We start from the raw sequence: 23356 nt of genomic DNA, 5'->3' as shown, positions 1-23356 counted from the left end.
ACACAATGGACCCTTGATTTTAGAACAATCAATAGAATCACATTCAATAGACAGTGAAACATCGTTGAGTCTATTGGAACACCACTCCAGATTCTCATCAAGTTCAAGGTTATTCACTCTGGTGAACCTTTTTCCGCCTCTACAAACAGATGGAAAATGACCAATTTTTTTGCACAAGGAACATTTTTTCCCAGATGCAGGACAACTAGGAGAATTTCCCAGATGATTTCTTGACCCACACCTATAACAAATGGTGATTTTCCTGGATGATTGTCTAAAAGGCTTACTGACGAGATTCACAGAGCATGAAGCAGATGGAGCCTCTCCATCAACCGTGTGTACGCTGACTTGAGCGGCTTGACTCTCTTGTAAAATCCTTGAAGATATTGTTGCACGTTCAATACCTTTAGCAATAACCACTATTTCAGCAAGAGTGGGGTTTTTGCAACTTAATAAACGTTCTTGTATTTTTTTAGACGAACAAGAAAAAATGAATTGGTCTCTAATTGAAGTATCTGTACTTTGACCAAAATCACAAGTGGAAGCGAGAATTCTGAGTTGAGCAATATAATCTTCCACACTTTCATCAACACTCTGCTTACGCTTAAAGAAGTTATGCCGCTCCAAAACAATACTGGGTTCATCATCATATTGTTTTTTCAAACGACTCAGGGCTTCTTGGTATGTGTCCCAACCATCACCTGAATCTGAAGGAGAAGGAATAGGTGGAAGATTCTCAAATACCTGTTGAGCTGCGACTCCTAGACAACCATATAAAATGGCAACCTTGCGAGCAGGAGGATATTTAACCGCATCAATGGCAACCAAATAGTTTTCGAAACCCTTTAGCCAATGGCGCCATGCCAAAGATGGTTTGCCGGGAGTCTGTAAAAATGGAGCTGGTGTTTGGAATTGTTGGGATGAAGCCATGATAGAAACAGAAAAAGAAAAATAAATAAATAAATAAATAAATAAAACTGACCAATTGCAAAAAATAATCGCAATAAAGATTCAATAAGTAAAGAGCGTGCAGATCGCTGAATACAATATGCACTGAACTGCACTGAGGGTGACCATGTTGCAGAAATAGGCAAAGATGAAAGCGTGCCTATCGCTGAAAAATTTGAGCTGCAGGACTGAAAACTGAGAGCAAGTGAGCCACAACACAATAGACAGAAAAAGCTTAATTTGTAAAAAGGTGCCTATCATAGGCTGGAAGCATTTCCTTCAGACAAAAAAACACTTTGTTTATGTAAGCGTGCCTATCGCTGTAGTGTAAGCGTGCCTATCGCTGTAGGAAGAAGACAGCTTCATTTGTGCCAGCGTGTCTATCGCGGTAGGCAGGAAAGCATTTCTTGTGGTCAAATATGGACGCTTGACGCTGTGGCCATGGTTACAGCTGTGCGTGATTTCTGTGACGAGTTGGAGTTGTTTCGTGGCCTGACGTAAGACGTGCGTGCAGGCGGAGTATTGAAACAGACACAGCGCGAGGAGCCGGAAGAGTTCGAACCGACGTATGCAGAAAAGTAAAGGGAAAAAAACCAAATGTATATACGACCTTTGAGCAGTGCGAAGTCGTGAGGGACGATGTGGAGCAGAGTCTCTTGATTTGAAGATGATTTGACGTGGAAGGAAGAAGAGATCAGCTGCTCGGAGGAACACGGTAGAAATTCTTGAAGATAGCTTGAAGAAGGTGGTGGGTGCCGGAAGAAATCCCGCTCGTCGCCAAGATGTTAAATAACACACGAGGTAAGTGAAGTTGGAAGCGTTGTTTATTCTTGTTCAAAGCACCCACGACCGGAGCCATCCAACCGTGAAGAATCCAACGTCCGGAATGACGTTAGTAAGGAATCTTCACAAGTGGATGACAACGATCCAGAATGCAGGCAAAGAGAATACATGAGTCGCGTGAACCCACGCGACTCTAAAAGACATAGCATGAATATAGTAAAACATCTCTATAACAATAATCCATGTGGAGTTAAGAAAGTAGGTGGAAATTGACCAGTCCTTTACCTGAGGAGGAATGGTTATCTTCTGATGAACCTTCTACTGGGACTACCTCTAAGACACTGCTGTGTAACTGAAAGAATGTAGAAAAACAGTCTCTTCACAAATGGTGGTTATGGGCCTGTCATACTTATAGTTGGGACATCCTCAAGCCCGAAATCAATAAGCAAAAAAATGAACTCTTACCAATTATTGAATAATGTTAGGAAGTATATTCACAAAGTCATGACACAATGAAGATCAAGAGCTTGATCACAAAATATCCTTTATACACTATTGTAATGGCTTAGCTAATGTAGATGAAAGGGGTGACAGAGAGAGTGGTCACCTCTTTAAATCTTTAACCTGCTTCAAACATCACAGTGGGTCCTTTTATTCCTGTCTTTTAACCTTGCCTCCAAAGAATTTAATTAGCTTTCCCCTTCCCAACTGTGCTACAGTTTCTCTACTCATTTTTATCTTAACATTGTCCAACAGCCATAATTAGGACAAACATGCCTAAATCTTGACAGAGCAGTAGCAGTATTAAGTTCATAACATCTTTGTTGTTAAATATATCACCTGACTGCTTGCTTACTCTGCTCTCACATTTCCAGACTTAATGTCTGAAACAATGGCAACAGAAGAATTCATTTATACACTCTAAAACAGTCAAATACAAGATTCTGAATGTTCATTGGTCGATACAGTGTTAGCTTTAGACATTGATCAGATTATTAATTTCCTTAATGAAGTTTAGGCACACCTGATAGCCACTGAATAATCACAAAACTTTTCAGACTCACTGGAATGATACTGTTTTAGTAGGGGCTTAGCAATATAATATTATGTCAGTGATAATCGTCTTTGTTCACAAAAGGTAAATACACGTTTGGATCTCTACACCATTTTGGCACAATAGAATGGAGAAGAACAGTTACATTCTAAAATTATGCATTTTGGTCTCCCTTCTGCTTTCGCAATTCTGCTGATTTATATACATTATCTGCAGTGCCCTTCAGAAAAAGAAGGAGAGCCTATGTTAAAATGTGGCTGTTGGCAATTGCCACAACAGTTCAAACATATAGGAGTTCTTGGATTATTTTTGAATATCATTCCCAGGATTGTTGAGCCAAGAGGGGTGGGTGAAAGAAGCTTGGTAGAGTGAATACAAAAATATTGTTTTGAATTAATGGGTGTACACTGCCTACTTATTTGAGACATCTTTTCCATATACCTGCAACTATAATTCACACATTTTTATCTACAAAAACAAGTCTTTACCTGTCAGAAATTGAATCTTTGAGGAAGCACAATCCTTCATCTGCAAGGTATGCAGCAACAGTTCCACCGCCAAAAAATGTTTTCTGCAGAAACGGTGCAATCTTGTTTGATACCAATAGTGCTCCTAAGCCAGTAGGGAAGCCAAATATTTTGTAAAACGAAACAGGAACAAAGTCTGCTTGGTAGGTCGATAAATCCAAAGGAGACGTGCTCACATATGATGCAGCATCCAGTAGCACATACCAACTCCCAGGCAAGCTGGGCCTCAGGTTCCCATTCTTTATCTTCTCTATCCAAGTAAGAGGGTATTTTGTGCCTGTATAATTGCTCTGTGCTGGATAGCAGAAAAGATGCGATGTTGGACTAAATGGTTGTTCAGATGGTGTCTGGGACGTCTCCAAAAACTGCATCTCCTCTGGCCTCACAGCAACTATAGACACCTTTTTGGCTGCTGCGATCATCCTCATGCCCACAACAGAAGTATGATTGTCAGTGAGGTAGCTAAAGCAACTGCCGGGTTGACTGGAGTCTGGAGATGTCCAAGGGAAAGATTCTGCGACTAGCTTAATGGCAGCTGTGCTTCCAGATGTGAAGATTACAGTGTAGTCATCCGCAGTGGTATTGAAATGTTGCAGGATCCTAAAAGAATTCAATATTGATTGTTTAGATATTGGTGAAATAAGACTTGTCTCCATATCATTAAAAATATTGGCTGTATCTCTCCATTCTACATACTGTATGAAGGAGCACACTCATGCCCATACAATCAATAATCAAGTTCAGGTAAAAGAAGCTTAGACACATGTAGGAATTTGAGTAGGATGTACAGATATAGCTTTTCATCTAGGAATTCCCTTCAAAACAAAAACATTTTCCTAAATATTAAAACTATGGAAATAATGATCCTTTTTTGATCATGTAATTCAATTTCATCACATAAGAACTACCTCATATAGAAATGAGATGCAGTGGGCCCCTCAGATCTATAGACTCTGGTGCCCATAGGGGATAATTTTAAAAGTGTGTGTCATGAATGCAAACAAAAAGGACGGTAATGTAGCCTTGGTTTACAAGAGAAAATCTATTTTTTCTCAGATGTGTGGGTCAAAAGCATTGGATTATGATGCAAAGTACGGTATCCTAAAGTTTGATGTATCTAAATTAAACCTACTTATGGTCTCCTTGCCTTGATTTTTGAATGAATATTTGTAATCAGGAGATAATAAATGATTTTTTTAAATATGGAAACACATTAAAATATGCTGGGGTCAATTCATGGAGCGATAAGCTCTCTTATATATTGTGAAAGGTTTTCAAACGTTATACGATAATATACGATTTTGAAATCTTAACTAAATAAGATTACTAATTACCACTGGTCTTTAAAAAGTAAGAGCTTACAGGGCATTTGGCAATAATCAGAAAGTAAGACATCCACCCACCTTTCAGCTTCTACCACCTCATATAGAGATGGGGGGCTGTTGAGTTTCTTATCGCAAAGCCTCAACCGGCTCTGCCATAAGAAACTCTGCCACTGTTGGACTACTGCCACAGAACAACAGGCTTCAGAAGGTCAGCCATCAAGGATTTCATTTTGAGGTTGAAGCTGAGAGCCCTGCCTTGCCCTTTGTGCCCCCAGCACTTCTTTTGCGATAGTTAGCCTCAAAATCAGTGTCGAGGACACAGGGGCAGCTTGTTTGTATAGGCCTTGGGGCCCCATTCTCCATGTGTAATGTATTTTTTTAAGTACAATAATAGACAATATAAGTTTGTTGTTCACTATTAGTGTAATTAAAAAATGGAGCACCGGGAGGTGGAACAAGACTTTTACAGGCAGTGGAGGGAGAAAAATACATTTAAAGATATGTTGTGTGTGTGCTCGTGAGTCAAATATAGTGTGAGACAGACTGTGTGTCTGTGTGAGCATATGTGTGTGAGTCAAAGTGAGTAAGAGTCAGTGTCAGATAATGAGTGAGATTGAGCATAATTAAATGTCAGTGGGTGCAAGTCAGTAAATGAGAGTCAGATTAATACAAACTGAGTGAGAGTGAATGAGGCAGAAATAATAATCAAGAAACAGTGAAAGAGAGTGTTGAAAGTGAGTGAGAGCGAGTGAGTGTAACTGTGAGTGAAATTGAGTGAGCCAAAGTATACGAGAATGAGTGAGAATAAGAGTGACTACAATTAGTGTAAGAGAGAAAGTATGTGTGAGTGAAAGTAAGAATGAATGTGAGTAAGTGTGAATGAATAACGGAGAGTTAGAGCTAGAAAAAGCAAGAGAGATTTAGAAGGAAGGAATGAGAGTATAAGTGAGTGTGAGTAAGTAAGAGTAATTCAGAGTAAGAATGAGTGAGAGTGCAAATGAGTGAGTGAGAGTAAGGATGAGCAAAGAGTAAGTAAGAATGAACGAGTGCATATGATTGCAAATGGACAAGATCTAAAGTAAGAATGTGAATGTGAGTGATTGGATGCGAGTGAACATGAGGAAGAATGTGGTGTTATGCTTGCAGGTATGCTGTTGGCCCAAGGCATACTGAAGGTTAGTCTTGGCTTAATGAGGAATCCATGAACATTTTTGGGCACTGGCATATTAGAGGCAATTTGTAGCATGACAGGCATGCCAGTGGCAAGATATGGGTGCTGGCATACTAGAGGTAATTCTTGCCATTAGGGGATACTGTGGAAGTAAGTTGTTGCTGAAACATTGGAGGTAATTCTTGTCATAAGGTAATGTTGGTCCTGGCATACTAGAGATAATTTTTAACTAAAGGGACAACCATGGCATATGGGTGTCATTAAGGACACATTCACGTACTGGCATTTGTATGTGAGTTTTGGCATAAGGGGCACCCATGGTAAAGTACTGGTACTAACATACTATAGTTAATCCTTGCCTTAAGGGAATGCTGGTCCTGGCATACTAGAGGTCATTGTTAAGAAATGGGTCACCAGTGGCATATGGATGGCGCTAAGGACATATTCTGGCACTGGTATGTGAGTTTTGGTATAATGGGCACCAATGGCACATGAGGGGCACTTATACCAACATGATGGAATGTGTACTGTGGAGATACCTTTTGACATATGGTCCATCAAGGGCATAGTTTCAAATAAAATGAGGTCAACTCCTGGGACACCATGAAAGAACATGAATATTTAATGAGTTCCATTCCAAAGCCTATTCCTATGGCTCTTTAGCAAATGCATGTGAAAATAGTGCTTTAAAATGTATGGCCCTATTCTGTTAAATGTTTTAGGGGAAACCCCCTTGAGCCTCTCTAGAAGAGGGCAGCCTCACTTTCTTAATATGTTCACTATAAATCAGAGTAAGTATCATATCCCACCATTTTCAAAGACAATGTTAACACCGTAATATAGGTGATATCTAAAACAGACCTTTGTCTATGTTGTTATATAAATCACACAGTTATTGTGGAACTTCAGCAATGTCAATTATTGTGGTGTCAACCCATGGATATCCCTTTCTGGGAAGATTGCAGGTCATTTACTGTAACTTCCAATGGTGTACTCAAGGTCAAAAGATGTGTGATGCCACTTATGGTACCCCTAGTATTTTGATGTTCATGCCAGCCCTTTTGTTTCTTAATCTGGGACTGCCAAGCACAATATGGCGTTCCTTTGGATGAAGAAACAACTGATGTCCCCATCTCAGTGTGTCTTTGATATTGATTTTTTGTTTTTGAAATACAAACTCCACTTTGGGTATATGTCTTTTAAAACTCAAAAAATGCTGTCTCTTCTGGTAGGGGAAAACAATAATTTCATTTATAATTAATGTGAAAAACACATAATTTGTGAGACCAATGTTTAGTGACTAAGTTTTTAAATATCATCATATAGCTGGTCACCCATTTGTGGGGATAATAAAAATGCTCTTAACCTTGATCAAGCAGTCAAAGTCAAAGGCAAACATTATAATACATGGATATATAATCCATAATCAGTTAAGATCCCACCGTTTTAACAACCATAAAACAAACATATGAAATAAATAAGTAGACAATAAAACCATAAAACAATTTAAAATCATCATAAAATTCTACTCAACACGAAATTCATGGTCTGCAGCCCCCTTGGGGAACAACAAAATAAAATACACACCATTGTATAATGTGACAATTCATACAAAATAGAACACACATCATAAAAACCATGACGAGAAAAAAGAATACCTAAATAAGACATCAGCCCACCATGACATAATTAGACCTGGGAGTAAAAAATAAAATTTTCCCAACATACACTTGCTCGTATTTACAATTAAAATAAGAAGAATTCATATTAGATAAGGCTGCAACATACAGAAAAAGAAAAATATGTTCTTTAAATTTTTTTTTACATAACATGATTAGGAACCATGGGGCCATATGTAGGTAGAGTGTGTTTTGCGATTCTCTAATTGCAATTTTTAGGGAATCGCAATTAGAGAATTGCAAAACGCAATGTAGGTAGGATTAGCAGAATAATTTGCGAATCCCACCTATTCCTTATTTGCGATTCTCTAATTGAGAATCGCAAATAAGGAATACCTTGCCATTCATTCCTATGGGCTAAAAGGCCTATAGGAATGAATGGGAAGACATTCTCAATTTGCGATTCTCAATTAGAGAATCGCAAATTGAGAATGCAATTTCAAGGTTGCAAGGGTTTCAATAGGACACCCTGTTGCACCCCTGAAATGAGCATGGGTGCACATGTGGCACACATACATGCCCTAAGGGCATGTATGTGCGCCACATGGCACTTTGAATAATGCAAAAAACTGCATTATTAAAAGAAATCGCAAATTACCACCAACCTGAAGTTGGTGGTAATTTGCGATTCCTTAACCCCTTCAGTGCCACGCCCTTTCCCCGCCTTGTGCCGGCCGTTACATTAGCGGGCGGGGTTCATGACGAGCTGGACTCGTCATGGGCACAGCGCAACCGCGGCCCATGACGAGTCCAGCTCGTCATGGGCACTGAAGAGGTTAAGCTAAAATAGCACAACTTGGGTGCTTCCTACATTGCATTTAAGGAATCGCAATTTGGGATTCCTTAAATGCATTTGCAAAATAAGGAATCGCAAATTTTGCGATTCCTTATTTTGCATGTGGGTTGTTGTTTCCTACATAGCAGATTGCCCAAATTGCGATCGCAAACGCTGAAATTCGGCGAATTTCAGCATTTGCGATTGCAATTTGCCTACCTACATATGGCCCCATATCCGCAGGCTGACTCAAGGGGAGCCTATTCCTATGTCTAATCGCCCCCGTTAGGAAACTGGCTACCCCAAAGCAGACCATAGGTGACTCTAGCGTTTGTAAATAGACCAACGCCAGCCTAACTTGTACAAAATTGCAACCTCTAAGCAAAGGGAGGATAAACTTTCTGTGCAATAGATTGTAATAGGCACAGAAAAATGTTATATGAAGAGTATCTTGATCTGAGAAGTTGTCACAGGGTCAGGGATTTAATGTGCCCTCCTTAAAGTAAACTCTAGGGAAGGCTAGTAGCCAAGGAACCATATTCTGTCTAAATCTTGTCAGAACAAAAAGATGATAAGGTTTATTTATATAAGATAGATCTGGTTGCATCTGTTGGCCTGAGCTCAATGTGACAAATCTTCTCACCATAGGTTTTTTCAAATCGTTCTCCTCCCTTAATCCTTTTCGTCTGTCTAAAGTCTAAAAACTGCTGCTTGAGGTCTCTAATGGCCAGTTTACCCAATGCTATAGGACTCAAGAATAAATCGGGGCAGCCAAGGATTTCCATCTGATCCTTAATGTATTTCATTCAAGGAATGTCTAACGCCCTTTCTAAGGTAAGACAGTCTTGGATGATCAGTTGATTTAAATTTAGGGAGAGTTGGGCCCAGATTCTCAGCCAACGTAGTAGAGGCGCAACCGCAATCTGATCAGATATAAAACCCGCTCCCAGTTCCTCATGTATGTTAAAGATTGGGGTGGCCTCTGAACATGTCTGAACTGGGGTGGCGGAGTGAGCTAAAGAATGATGATTGATTAAACCCAGATCAGTTGACTGGGGGTTAGTGCTTGCAATGTTCAACACTCCGTCCATCATCCCCTTTGGTTTTGCTTTGTTCGCCCTTAGTTGGCAGGGTATGCCCAGACGTGGGTCCCTTGCTCACTTTGCAACTGGATTCAAGCTAGCCTGGCTGATGACGGCTGATTAGCCAGAAACCGGTCCCATGATGCTTGTTTCCGGTCCAGGGTAGACATGGCTTGGCAGTTCGGGCTGGACTGTTCGCATGTGGCACAGGGTCAGACTAATTTGCATAGGGCCATGTCTGAACTGGGGTGGCGGTGTGGGCTAAAGAATAATGATGATGGATTAAACCCAGATCAGTTGACTGGGGGTGAGTGCTTGCAATGTTCAACACTCCGTCCATCATCCCCTTCGGTTTTGCCTTATATGTATATAGGTCAATGTTGTTTTTACCTGTAGACAGTTTTTTTCATAACAGATTTTTTAGCATACGTTCAATTACTGAGATCTTGATCATGTTTACATCATTATTTTGAGAATGTACACAATTGTATTGATGCTAATGTCAGTTACAAACATAACTTTCAAACAAAACAAATCCAATGCCATCATAAGAGTAATTTGTATATGTAGAAGATAGATATATGCCATACTTATATTCATCCTTCTTTCAAGGCCTTTGTCTTTCCTGTGCACCATACAATCTGATTTCAGTGTCAATTATATCTGTCACTGTCTCTAGCCTCGGCAAGACCAGCCCCTGGTAATCTGCCCATCTCTGCCATATTTTGGGATGTTTCCTGTGGACATCCACGGGCCTGAAAGACAGGGATCTCTATGCACAAATCCATTCCATTCTACCAGGCCCTAACAGTAGGGGGTGTATCTAGTTTCCATGCTAGGGCGATATCCCATTTGGCAATGGCAAGGCCCCAACCAGAGGAGATGTTGCTTATATTTATTGCCGCCCATTGTGTCTGTTATAAGTGTTAGAGTCAGTTTGGGGGACCTAGGTAGTTTTTATTCAAGTTCCTCAGTTAGGCATGCCAGTACCCCTGTCTAACGCTGTACATTCCCACACTGTATGTATGAAGAATCCCTCGTCACTCTGGCCACGTAAGCACGTAGGAGATGCTATTAGATCTACTCTCCATAATTTGTAGCATGTGTAGTAGGCCCTATGTAGGTACTTAAATTGAATGAGTCTCAGTCGAGAGGATTTGGCCGCCCCTCTGGGGGACTCAAGGGCTTCAGTCCAATCGTTGGAATCTAGAGGGCTCATGTCTGTTTGCCAAGCATCTTTAAGTTTCTCAAGATTAGTGGCGCTGTGTGTGATGAGCGATTGATATATTTTGGAAATCTTAATCTCTCCCAGATTCCCAATGAGGAGTTTGGCCTGTAAAGGATTAAATTCTGGAATGGATACGATTTTATCAGTGTGGGGGGTGATAGAGTGTCGGAACTGCAAGTATTTGTAAAACTGAGATTTGTGTAGGGAAAATGTGTCCTTAAAACGATTTCAGGACAGTACCCTGGAAGACATCGTCAATGGTCGATATGCCAATATAGTCCCATTCGCGAAACCCCTGAAGCCCTGTCAGGTGGGATAATAGCTGGGTATGCCAGAGAGGTGGGTCACGAGGAAGGCGGCTCCACCACCCCATTCGTCAGAGGGATTGTCGCCCAGAGAGAATAGCTACCTTGGTGGCGGGTAACAACATGCAATGGTTTGAATTACCATTTAGATGGGAGGTAAGAGTCGGGTAATTCAGTGTCCATTGTTCTATTGCGTCTGCTGTCTTGTCACTAGGTCCATAGTGCCAATCGTTAATCACCTGCAGGTGTGACGCAGTGTAATAGGCCTGCATGTCTGCATCTACAATGCCACCACAGTACATGGATTGAAAGCATGGACGGAGCGCTACTCGGGATGCGCCGCCCCCCCCAAAGGATTTGTCCCAGCAAGGCATTAATATGTCCCAACCAGGAAGGCTGAATTGGGAACGGGTGGTTCTGTAGATGATAGAGCAGCTGTGGCAAGGAGACCATTTTGAAAATAGCAGATCTTCCATAAAAAGATAAGGGTAGTCCCTTGCAGAGCTTGATGCTGGAATGTACTTTTCCCACAACAGTTCCTAGGTTTCTATCGCGCGAGAGCTGTGGAGACTCGGACAGGGACACACCCAGATATAATAGACCGTCCTTAGCTAGTTGTAAGCTCTCTGCCCACCTGCCTTGCCGCAGGGTTCCTCTCAGTGGAAATATTGTGGACTTTCGGGGATTCAGGTACAGGCCTGACTTCTAACAAAAAATCTGCATAATCTGCAAAATTCTGGGCCCGGTTTTGTATGGGTCTGTGAGGAAGAAGAGCACATCATCCGCATATAAGGTTTGCGATCAGATATGTCTATTGTCCATTAAAATCCCCGGATGTGCGCGTCTTTTCTTATCCATTTGGCCAGTGGCTCGAAGGCCAGAAGAAAAGTAGCGGGGATAGGGGGCATCCCTGCCGTGTTTCCCGTCCCGCTGGAAATAGGGGTGAGGTGCAGTTGGCAACTCGTATTGTAGCAGTCAAATCAGTTTATAAAAGTTTGATGTATTTAATAAACTGTGGGCCAAACTTGTAGCGGGGCAGGAGTGTAAATAGAAACGTCCAGCTAATGGAATCAGCTAGTAGTAATGCTGCTGGTCTATTTAATCGATCTACAGCTGTGATCGCATTATGTGCTCGCCGGATGTTATGACGGGTAGAGCGATTGGGCATAAAGCTGGCTTGATCGAGGTGGAAAATATCCGGCATATATGGTGTCAGCCGATTCGTGAGACTTTTAGCTAGGATTTTGGCCTCAATGTTTAGGAAGGTTGTTGGGCGATATGAGGAGTGTTGTTGGGGTGGTCTGTCCGGTTTGGGGATAATCACAATCTCTGCATGGCGCCTGTCAGATGGGAGACGCGTATTCTCAACCGATTCGTGGTCGGTATTAAGGAGGTGAGAGCCTAGTTGAGTTATAAATGTTTTGTAAAATTTGCTGGGGTATCCGTTAGGGCCAGGTGCTTTACCCGTCCATAACTCAGTCACAGGTGCTGTGACCTCCTCTAGGGTAATCTGTGTATCTAAGGAGTCTTGTGCATCCCCCCGGGACAGTATGCGGTGGGATATCATCTAGGAAGCTTTCGATCAAAGATACTTGAATCACTTCTCTTAGTTGGTAGAGCACACTGTAGAATTGTGCAAAACTACTGGCAATCTCCATCAGGTCCGTGATGGTCATTCCCTCTACATCCTGATTTGGGGGCGGAGGGGCAGATGTCACAGTCTGTTTACTTAATCTGTATAGTAATTTGCTAGACTTATCTCCCCACTAAATTCGGCTTTGGGATGACAGCCAAGCTTGTTGGCTTCTTCCATTCGTGTGCTCTGATATTGTTGCTCAGCCAATCGTAGATTCCTACGCACTATAGAAGATTCCCACTCACGGCAACAACTTTCTAGTGTCAGGATTTGTGCTTCTAGTTGCAGAAGCTCCTGCAGCCGGTGCCTACGCTCTGCAGCGGTGTAGTTTATGTCCACCCCACGTATAGTGGCTTCATGGCTTTCCATAGTATCTCTGGCGATTAGACGGTATTTTCATTATGAATAAAGTACTCTGTAATTGCTACATTTATATGATCCCTGAATTTTCGGTTGTGAAGTTGCAATGGGGTTAACCGCCACGGGAATGGACGTTGGTGCGAACCAGTTGCAAGTATTAGTGTGATGGGGGCGTGATCAGATAAGCTGCGGGGAAGGATCTTGGCTTCAGTCATTCTCTAAATATGATACCCAGGTATGAATAGATAATCTAATTAGGAGGATGTGTTGTATACAGCAGAGTGATATGTGTAGCCCGTGTCATGGGGATGTTTCACTCTCCATGTATCTACCCAGCCCAGCATGTTCACTGGAGTTAGTTGTTTTGACTCCGTGGTATTCTCTTTAGCCCTGGGGGGCCATCCCCTATGGACATGGACATGCATTGTGTCATTCCAGTTCACACCCATGATTGCGAGACACTCGGGTATAAAAGCCCACAACTTTATGAAGCAATCCATGAATGTTTGAGATAGTGGGGCGGCGTAGATGCCGACTATAGCTATGTGTTCGCCATTGTTGGATCCATGGACAATGATATATCTCCCATGCGTGTCACTTAATTGGGAGGTATGTATGAATGGGACAAAATGGTGTATGAGAATGGCGACAACCCTAGAGCCCTGAGTGAACCCTGTGTGGTACACTTGATCATAGCCATAGCGTGCGGGACACAGTGCCCTGATGCGCAGAAGATGTTTCTCCTGTAGCATCACAACGTCTGCTCCAGAACGCTTTGCATGGCGAAGTATCATGACCCGCTTGACTTTATTAAGTACCCCTCTAACATTCCAGCTCATGACGCACAGCTGTCCCAGTGGGGCCTCATCTATCTGCAGCGACACTGATGCATGTTAAGATGTCGTGTTGTATAGAATTCCACAGTAGGACATCTATCTAGTATTACACTGTCTAAGCATCTGATACAAAAACCATAAAACCAATGTCCCTCTACCCGGACCTACCCCCACCCCCACCCCAATACCTCATAGAACTTGAAGCATCTGTTGCGGATGGGACGCCCATACAGCCCCAAGGGGGCATCAAAGACACGCACCTCCAATGGATCCTCGAACACCCATATGCCATAATGGCAACTCTACAACAAAGGCAGAGTGCATCTAGGCAGTACAGCCTGTGAGTAATTACCAGGTGGCTAACTGATCAGAACACAATTATCTTGATGCATGGTCTTTAGGTTTCAATGTATGTTCATTTCAACTGTTTAGAGGCAGTCCCAGTCAAAGCTTCATCTCAATCGCCCTCCTGGGCCTTGGATTGCCGCGTGGACCTGGACCGATGCCGCTATTTGTCCTTCTTCTGTCTCTGTCGGTGGTTGGGTGCACCGGAGGATGAATCCAAATCTTGTCTAGGAGGAGTGGGGGGCCTGGGCCAAATCCGCTCATCCGTCCAACTGAAGACTGACTCCAGCATATCAAAGAAGAGGGTCCATGTGTTGTATATGACTCTCAGTCGGGACGGGAATTCGAGTGAGTACTCGATTTTGAGCGTGCACAGCCATGCCTTAGCCACCTGAAACGACTGGCGCTGCTGGATGACCGTTCCTGTATAGTCTGGGAAAACCATAATTCTCTGGGATTCGTAGAAGAGATCTCCCTTTATCCTGGCATGTTTAAGGATTGAGTCCCTGTCGTAGTAATTGAGAATATGAGTGATCATGGGCCGCGGCCGTGCCCCAGGAGGTGGCCCCTGCAGCAGGGCTTTATGTGCACGTTTTATGATGAAACAGGAGGATAGAACCTCTTTCGGCATCTACGAGGCCAGCCATTCTGAGAGGAATTTTTCAGACTCTTTATCTTCCCCGGGAACCCCAAAAAACAAAGGTTATTTCTGTGAGCCCTTCCTTCTGCATCTTCCACACAGGTGACGAGGCCATTGGTGATGTTCTCCAGGGATGAGACATTGGCCTGCAGCCCAGAAACAGCATCCTCCACCCCTTAGACCCTCGTCTCTGCCTCAGTGATCCGCTCCACGTGTCCCCTGAAATCCCGGTGCAGCAGCGATATCTCTGATCTGACCGAGCCTATCTGGGCCTTCAGAGCCATTCTTGTCTGGGTAATGGCGGCTAGAAGTATGGAGTTATCTGGAGGGACAGCTGGGTCACCCTCCGATCCCGTGGATTTAGCAACTTCCCCAGTGAACTTGTCAATGGTGCTATGTTTAGGGTTCACACCGGTTGCTTTATCTTTATTCATGGTCAGGGGTTATAGCATTGAATAATTACACCACCCGTATAGGTACCCACCAGCGACCAGGGAGGAAGAGCGCCCCCGGCTATTCAGTCCCGGCAGTCCAGCAATCAACGAGCTGTGGCCTTATTCTACTCTTAGTTGCGGTAATATGCAGCACCAATGGCATTTACGTGGAGAACCCCTGCCTGACAGGCACCAAGAGGCACTGGTCAGCCAGAATGCACATCCAATAGGAACACAGCACTCCCGCCACAGTCTCTGGGCTGCGTGCAGCCACTCACCCCCTGCCGTTGTCCATCGGCTTTTTCTGGGCAGGAGTCCACAGTGATCCAGCAGGGCCTCTCTACATGACGTGAGGACTGAGGCCGACCAGCGCCTCCTGGTGGCCTAATACAGCACTTGAGAGATCCCAGCTGCTCCAATGCGATCCCCAGTTTGATGGCTGCCAGGGCTGGGCGCTCTAGAGGAGACTGCGTCATGTGTCCCTGGGCCTCCTCCGTCTCCAATGGGGAAGCTCCCCAGCCATGCCTCGTTAAGGCCTCGACCATCTAATGCCTCTTGGTGGTCAGTACAACATCTGGGGGCATCACCGTCACACCAACATAGACTCGAGCCCGGCAGCCGACAGGGCAACACATTTAGAAGGTAATCTGTGCCCCACATTTTATTTTGCTAGGCCTCCCCTTTTAGGGCCAGGACACACAGGGAGAGAGTGCAGGAGGAGGGGGGCCAGACTCGACGCCGACAAAATGTCCACTGTTTACTCCATAATGATCGCGGAGGCCGGGGCCCAGCAGACGGCAGATCTATCCTGAGCAGCTGCGCTCACTCACCGGCAGCCACGGGTCCCGCAACAGCCAGACACCAAGGGAGTCCCTGGGGATAGTGGCATCGCTATTGTGGCTGTGTCTCTGTAGGCTCTCCTTGCCGCTGCCACAATCCACACAGGGTATCAGCCAGTGTGGTTTGCGAGCCCGATTCAGTGCAGCCCATTTGTCTAGGTGGTCACGAAAAGCTGAGGGCTGGATTTAGTATCCACCCGTCACTGCGTACCACACTGCCGCCACCCAACCACCGGTCTCCTCCTCACAGTCCTCCCGGGCCTCCAGCAGTGTCACGCAGGCCAAAGTCGACATGCCGCTGTAGCCTCCTCTTGAGCCCAGTCTGGGGGACCACAGTAGGAGTTTTGAGTTCCCAGCTGCCTCGTGGAATGACAGATTTGGTATTGGGCTGGCGGAGCCGCTCTAGCTTGCGTCCGCCATGATGGCCTGCCCAACCATGCCCATAGCCACCTGTAGACAGTTTATGGAGACATCATCAGGACAGAATAGTAAAAAATGCCAGAGCAACTGCAATCAGAAATGGCTAAATCATAAATATGCACCTAAAATGCATTGAGCATTTACAGAAATGTGCTCGTGACATCTCACAGTAATGTAGTTAATAAAAATACTCTTCCTCTTGTTAAGACATAAAGTATCTGTCACATTAAAAGTATGTCAGTCCTGTAAAGACAACCTGGTTCTTCCGCACGAAAATAAAAGCAAGCCAGCTGAGGAATTCAAATCCTGCTAACAAGGATGAAGCAAGACGTTTTGGCACTTTAGGAATAGTGACATATAGCTGTTCCAGTCCCCTGCTCTAACAATGAAAGCTACATTATGAATCTAAGTGCAGTTTGGAATCCCTTGATGCTGTTGTTTTAGTAGCCAATCAGCATTGCTTTAATGTAGCACTGGCTAGTCCCTTTAACCTGTATACTACAGGCGTCTAATTCTACTTTATCTAAGGAATCTATTGATGAGAGCCAGACCTCTCTTTTCCTGACTAGTTGCCAATAGAACACACTGGCAGGAGGTTTGTCAGATTCATAGCTATTTTTTCCAAAGCATGGCCCCCTTCATTCTCCCTCATACTGAAATATATCACTGTCAAGGATTGAATCAGTTTTCTCCTGTGCCTTCTCAGGGTATCAGAAACATATGTGTTTTAGGACCAGCCTAGTCAGCACGCATGCGCTAGCTGGAAGACCTGCTGTAATCACTGTACAGAGTGGAATTCCGCCTGCTGATTGCCATTGGTTCACTCATGTGTTGCTCTTTTGTCCTGGCTTCTGATTGGTTGGTGCTCCCGATACATAATTTCCATTCTATGCCAAGGAGCTCCGGCCAAGTACAGTTTACTTACGCTGTAGATGTTTATGTGTTCCTTTAGGGACTATTTCTTTTATTTGCTGCCAGTGATATGTTATCACCATGGTGCCTGCTTCACAGGCCGCCTCGTGCATGACTTTTATGTACATGGGCATCACGCTTTATGCTTCAGCACAACACTTGCTTTCATGTTTACAACACGGGTCGCGCACTTTGTTTCAGCACGGTGCCTGCTTGCGACACCAATAGCTCTAAATCACGTCCTTTCTTTGGCTGCCCTACTCGGGCAGCTGTCCCGAGTTGATATTTCGGTTTTAGTTTGGTGTGTGTTAGTGTGGCAGCCAGTATAATTTTTGGAGGGAGGTCAATGGACAAAAAACACACATACGCATACACACTTACAACCAGACATTCACACACATACACACACTCACACATCTATTCATAACACTCATTACCAAATATTCAAACATACACGCACACATAAAGCATACATTTGTTTTTAAAAAAACACTTACCTGCAGTTCTGCCATGGAGGTCCCAGGAGGCTTGGGACTGCTGCCTTCCCTTATTGGCTGACCTAAACTCACAGTGTGGGATGGGGTCAGTGACACTGCTGACCCCACCCCGCTTTGTGATGAAGTGTCATTGATTGATACTCAACCCTGGGTGCTTCAGAGCTAAAAATTGAAGCGCCCAGGTACGAGGCAATGAGTGACTCTACCCCTCGTCACTGAGGGGTAGGGCCTCAAGGACCTTTGCTGAGCTGAGGAGGTCACTCTGACAGGAGCTGTGACTTCCTCAGCCCTGAAAAGTTCAGCTCAGGCAGCCAGGAGCCTGTGCATAAGGCACATATCTAGCTCCTGGCTGCCTTATCTGAAAATTAACAGTGTTTGTCAGGCCAACCTTTCCTCAGCCTGACAGACACTGTTCTTGAGGGGCAAAAGGTGAAGAGCCATGTTTCTGTCTCTACTGACTCTTACACTGTCCATTTTTTACATCAGGCTGTAGCCCCAGCAGACCTTTACTAGCCGTCCACAGACAGAGAAGCCTACCCCCAGGCATCCACATTCATTTCCTGGTGTGCGATGGCCCATTCCACAATGGGAGTCATGGAAGATTCTTTGGACAGGGAAGGTGGGTCAGAGGGACCGCACTCGATCACCGCGTGGTAACCGTACACAGACAAAGAAGCCCACACCCAGATGTCTGCATTCACTAGCTGGAGTGGGCGAGCCCATTGCACTGCACCAGTCATGGAAGATGCTTCAAACAAGGATAGCAGCTCAGAGGCAACACACTTCATCACCGTGTCATAACCGCCCACAGACAGAGAAGCCTGCACCCAGGCATCCGCATAGGTGTCTCAGCCCGCACCGCAGATCGTTTTGCTGCAGGGTGGTGCCTGCATGGGACAACAAGTGACAGTGCTATAGCTTAGATGGTGAAGGAGTTGTCCGGTTGTGAGCACAGCGACAAGGAGCAGCTGCAGTGATTGTAGGAGGAGCTGTCCTTGCCCACTCCATGTCAGCCACCACCACCATCTACCAAACCAGTGACGGTCAGTACTTTGGTATCATCCCCAAAGACGCTCTACAGTTTACTTCCATGGCTATGGACACAATGAAGGGTTTGCAGACCCTGAGCATGAGCTACACAAGCACATGGGCGGTGCTGGCACCACCATCCTCCTGTATGCACAAACCACTAAAGGGCAACAGATCTTGGTTTCCTCCAACCAGGTGGTGGTAGAGACCTGCTCCGGGGACATGCACATTTACCAGATTCACATCACCACCTCCGGGGTGGTGGCAGTACCACCTCAGCACTACATCAGACCATACTCATGAACTCACTGCTAGCCCTCAGTAGTGTCACTCCCACCAGTGCCAAGACAGTGGACCTGCATTGTGTGTCACAAATGGGAAACATTTAGAAAGGTAATTCTCTCAGATCAGTATAGGAGCGTAGCTATTAGGAGTGCAGAAGGTGCGGACCAGGGCCAGAGGGTCTGGGAGGCTGAATTCACCACAGATATGATTGTTTTTTAAATTACCAAACAAAGGGATAATGGGGCCAGACTTTAAACAGGTTCACAGAGTAAAAGCATTTACACATTGGAAGAAGCATGCACTTTCCTACAAAAAGTGAGAATACCCTTATTTAGTGCACTTCCAGAAACCGCTGTCTCTGAGGAGAAAGTTACCAGCTCTAGAGCCTGCCCAGCCAGGGTACATGTGGACCAGTAGCCGCCCACCTTTTCTCTATCTCTCCTCTCTCTCTCTCTCTGAACCTAGCCCCTTAACATCTCCAGCAATGTCTAAGTGACTCCATTCTCTTGTCCACACTCTGAACCCATAAAACCATGTTCTCGAATGACCACCTAACCCTCACTTCTCTCCCATTCAGGCTCAGTCAAGATATCTTATCACCTTTCCAATGCCTTGACTCCCATCCACTCTCTGTGTAAACATTCACACGCTCTCGTGCCTAGCCACAAGCTAACCCTTCTCACTATTCATCTTGTTTCATTAGTGGGCTTAAATCTACATTGACATGCGCTTTGTCCGGTTTCCTTACACGCCTGCATGAACAGCAAATTTAGGGACATTTGGTCCATCATTTTTCATTAGAAAACTTATGTACTAAACAGCTCATGGCCACCAATGGGGTTTTGAATTCATTGTAAGATTCTGGAAGGGCTATGAGTTAGTACTTTAATGTTTTCATCTTGTATTACTTGCTTTCTCTGTGTTTTTATGCTATCTCTCTAGTGCAAACCTAGCCAAAGGACAGCGGAGTGATGCACATGGTCAAAGTCAATGAGTAATAGGAAAGATAGCTGGTTTGTGGGCTGTTTAACTGGTAGTGGAGTAGTGCACGGCGGGCCTGTTTGTCCAGCTTACTGTGCTTCTTCTTAGTGGCTTGACATTGAGAGTAAAATTTAAGTGGTGTGTTTGTTCATAGTAACTTTCACTGTGACCACTGTGTTCCCCTTACGTTGCACAAGTATAATTTGCAACACATACTTTCTATTGTCTTCATGGGTGCCACAATATCATTGCACGCTCCAGGTTTTCTCTGGAGGGTAGATGATGATTATAAGACCATTTACATTACACTATTTTAGGTTCTGTGTCACAATGGGTATTCCGATAATGTGCTGCATGTCTGAACACTTATTTTTAATAAGGGTGTCAATGAATACGCTTGGTATCACATTTCTGTTGACTCGCCCTCCTGACTTTAGTTTCCATTGGGTGTGACTCAGAATTTCTTCACCTTAATTCCTCAATGACTGGGCATCCTGACAAGTTTTTGTTTAATGGTTGCAGTGGTATCTACAAGTGTCTCTTCCCACTGTCCCCGATCATCAGCTTGCTGCCACAAAACTAGTCCATTTAATGCACCATTATTTTTCAACAGTGGTACCAGAGGTTCTTTGTTTCTACCCCTTTTGACACATATTGTATCGCAGTCCCCAATGAGCCTTTAGTGTGTAATTTGGTAAGCAGAGGGCTGCCATGTAGATACTATTTGATTTACACGTGATATCATTTTGCTTTAGTGTTTTACTCTGGCTTTTGGTGATTTTGCTTGTGAATCTCGGCAGGCACCAGCGTTTCTGTGGCAGCCTTTGTGCAAGCTTCTCTCCTCTGGTAGGTTGGTCCATCTGTATCTTTCTTTCTATGGTAGCTCTTGCTAACCCTTCTCTCCTCTGTTAGGTGGCACCGTTTGCCTCTCTCGCTTATCCATCCTGTCCATCAACATGATGACAAGGAGCCCCATAAATGCTCTAGTTGTGTCCTGACATCAGTTTTTTTTTAACATACAGATGCACAGATCTGGAGCTTATCTGTTATGTTAGCCGGATTTATAAAGCGCACCAGCTGCCTCGGCTAAGAGGTGTCCCGGCGCTAAGCAACGGCAGAGCGAAACAAGGAAAAGAAATAAAGAGGGCCTACAGGGAGGGGAACAAAAAGGTCTTAATAGCTTTCCTAAACTGGAGGAAGTTGGTGAGCTCCCGAATGTGAACCGGCAGAGAGTTCCACAACAGGGCCGCTCTATGCCGGAAGGAGCGTCCACCGGCGCGAACTTTCCTGACCCGAGGAACCGTGGTACCTATTAAATGTTTTCAACACCAAAAAGGCAAAGCTTTCCACACAGTTCCACACCACACAATTGAAATCCACACATTTTCAATCCACACCACATAATTTGACAAAAAAACACATAATTCAAGTCAACAACACAATTACACATTTACACAACAGACCACATTCTGCGAAACCACACAACAGAATTCCACATCATGCAGCAAACGTCAATGGCAAACCACATAATTAAACTCCACTACATATCACTCCACGTCACAAAATTCCATTACACATAATTACACTCCATAACACACAATCCCACTGCACATAATTCCAGTACACTCAATTCCGCATAATTACTATGCACATAATTACATTGCTCACCATGCCAGATAATACCACTACACACAATTCCATGAATAAGAAGTCCAATAAAACTACATAATTCCATTACACACCACACACATACATTCCATAACACATGGGTAAAAGACTTTGCCATTTGCAATGCCAATAGCTCTAACTCAAGTAAATACAAAACCTATTGCATTTCCAATTTCTTTCCAGTGCCTTTTCAACATTTCTGTCCCTCAATCACACACTCTCCTCCTATTCTTGGAGTCTCTTCCACATACAAAGGAGCAGCAGCAGCCCATGCAGGTTAGAGCAGTGGGGCATGGGGCAGGGTGAGAGGTGGAGATTTTGACAGATGCTAATGAGGGAAATTATTTAATTAATTTTCCTTCGTGGTCATCTGTTGAATCTCCACACAAACCCACCTCACTGCTCTTACCTGCATGGGCAGCTCCTGCAAAGGAGCTCCCCCTTTATGCATATGTGACCCGCTCTCCCCTTCTTTCTCTCTTTCTCACACTCTTTCTGCACCTCTAGCTAGAGTTTATTCACCACTTCATACACAAATGACCTATTTGTCTCTATCTTCCATTCTATCTATTCTGTGCAGCTCTCATCCCTATCTAGTATTCACCATGTCACATAATTCCACTAATCAAATACACTACACAATTCCACCTCACACAATTCCACAACTAAGGATTCCAAATCAACCAACATAACTCCACTCCAAACCAAATACATCCACTCCACTCCAAACCAAAACACATAGATAAACAAACATGACCATTCACAATGCCAATAGCTCTGACTTTCGCAAATCTGACACCTATTGTATGGAAATGCCTGTTTGGGTTAGACATGTCCACAAGTGATAAATAAAGTGCAGCACACTTGGGAAATTTGGAAAGTAACTGAAAGCAAACACCAGTTTATGGTAGCTGTCATTTGTTCACAAATGTCCACCACGGACTGTATAGAAAGGTATCACAACCTTATATGTTCACCATCTACACATTCTGTTGCTGTGTGGCATACCTCTCCCATCCTGATTGCCTGGCAATTGGCTGGCAAAGAGATCACATTTTCTCTAAAACATGGTCATTCTCTCAAGATATAGGCTTTTCAGGAGTTCAGGTTGCCCACATGTGATGGATTGCATTAGCACATTTGGGAATTTATAAAGCAACTTAACCTGAAATGTCAGGTCAGTTTGGCTGTCTTTTGGTGACAGGTAATTGTCCTGGGCCATACACGAACATGCCACAGCCATACATTTCCACATCTTAAGTTCATAAGGTTTCTATCGATGGATGCCAGCCCTCCCTCACTGGCTGCATAGCTGGTACAATATGTTGAACATCAAATTTTGAATACTAATACTAGTACTAGTAGTCGTTCCTCCAAAAAAGGGGTTAAACAGGTGCTAGCCGTGTTTAGTGCCACACCTTATACACATCCACTTTGGGCGCCATATTGGTTAGCATGCTAGTTGCTGCACTACCGGTCCGGCTACTTAATGTGCACCGGGGTGCAGAAGAAGGAACCAGGGGCCAGGACCCCTGCCTGTTTTTGCAGAGAAAGAGACACCTACTCTGCATATGAACTGTGTTCCACTGAAGGGAGG

At 44.2% G+C, this 23356-nt stretch overlaps 1 protein-coding gene across 4 annotated transcripts in view; it reads right to left on the bottom strand.

Moving 5' to 3' along the window:
• The window catches only part of LOC146822680 (molybdenum cofactor sulfurase-like), a 496467-nt gene that overhangs the window by 258753 nt on the left and 214358 nt on the right, over positions 1-23356 (bottom strand). For 3 of the 4 annotated variants that reach the window (XM_085606870.1, XM_085606869.1, XM_085606868.1), the window contains exon 4: positions 3274-3912. The exons of the other annotated variant lie outside the window; for it this stretch is intronic. In XM_085606870.1, coding sequence (XP_085462996.1) covers positions 3274-3912 — 639 coding nt within the window. The remainder of the gene's footprint in view (positions 1-3273; positions 3913-23356) is intronic. 4 annotated transcript variants of the gene reach the window in all.

This window comes from Triturus cristatus, chromosome 5_2, assembly GCF_964204655.1.
Source record: "Triturus cristatus chromosome 5_2, aTriCri1.1, whole genome shotgun sequence".
NCBI lineage: Eukaryota > Metazoa > Chordata > Amphibia > Caudata > Salamandridae > Triturus > Triturus cristatus.
The sequence above is the reverse complement of the archived record's forward strand: the minus strand, read 5'-3'. Positions and strand labels throughout refer to the sequence as shown.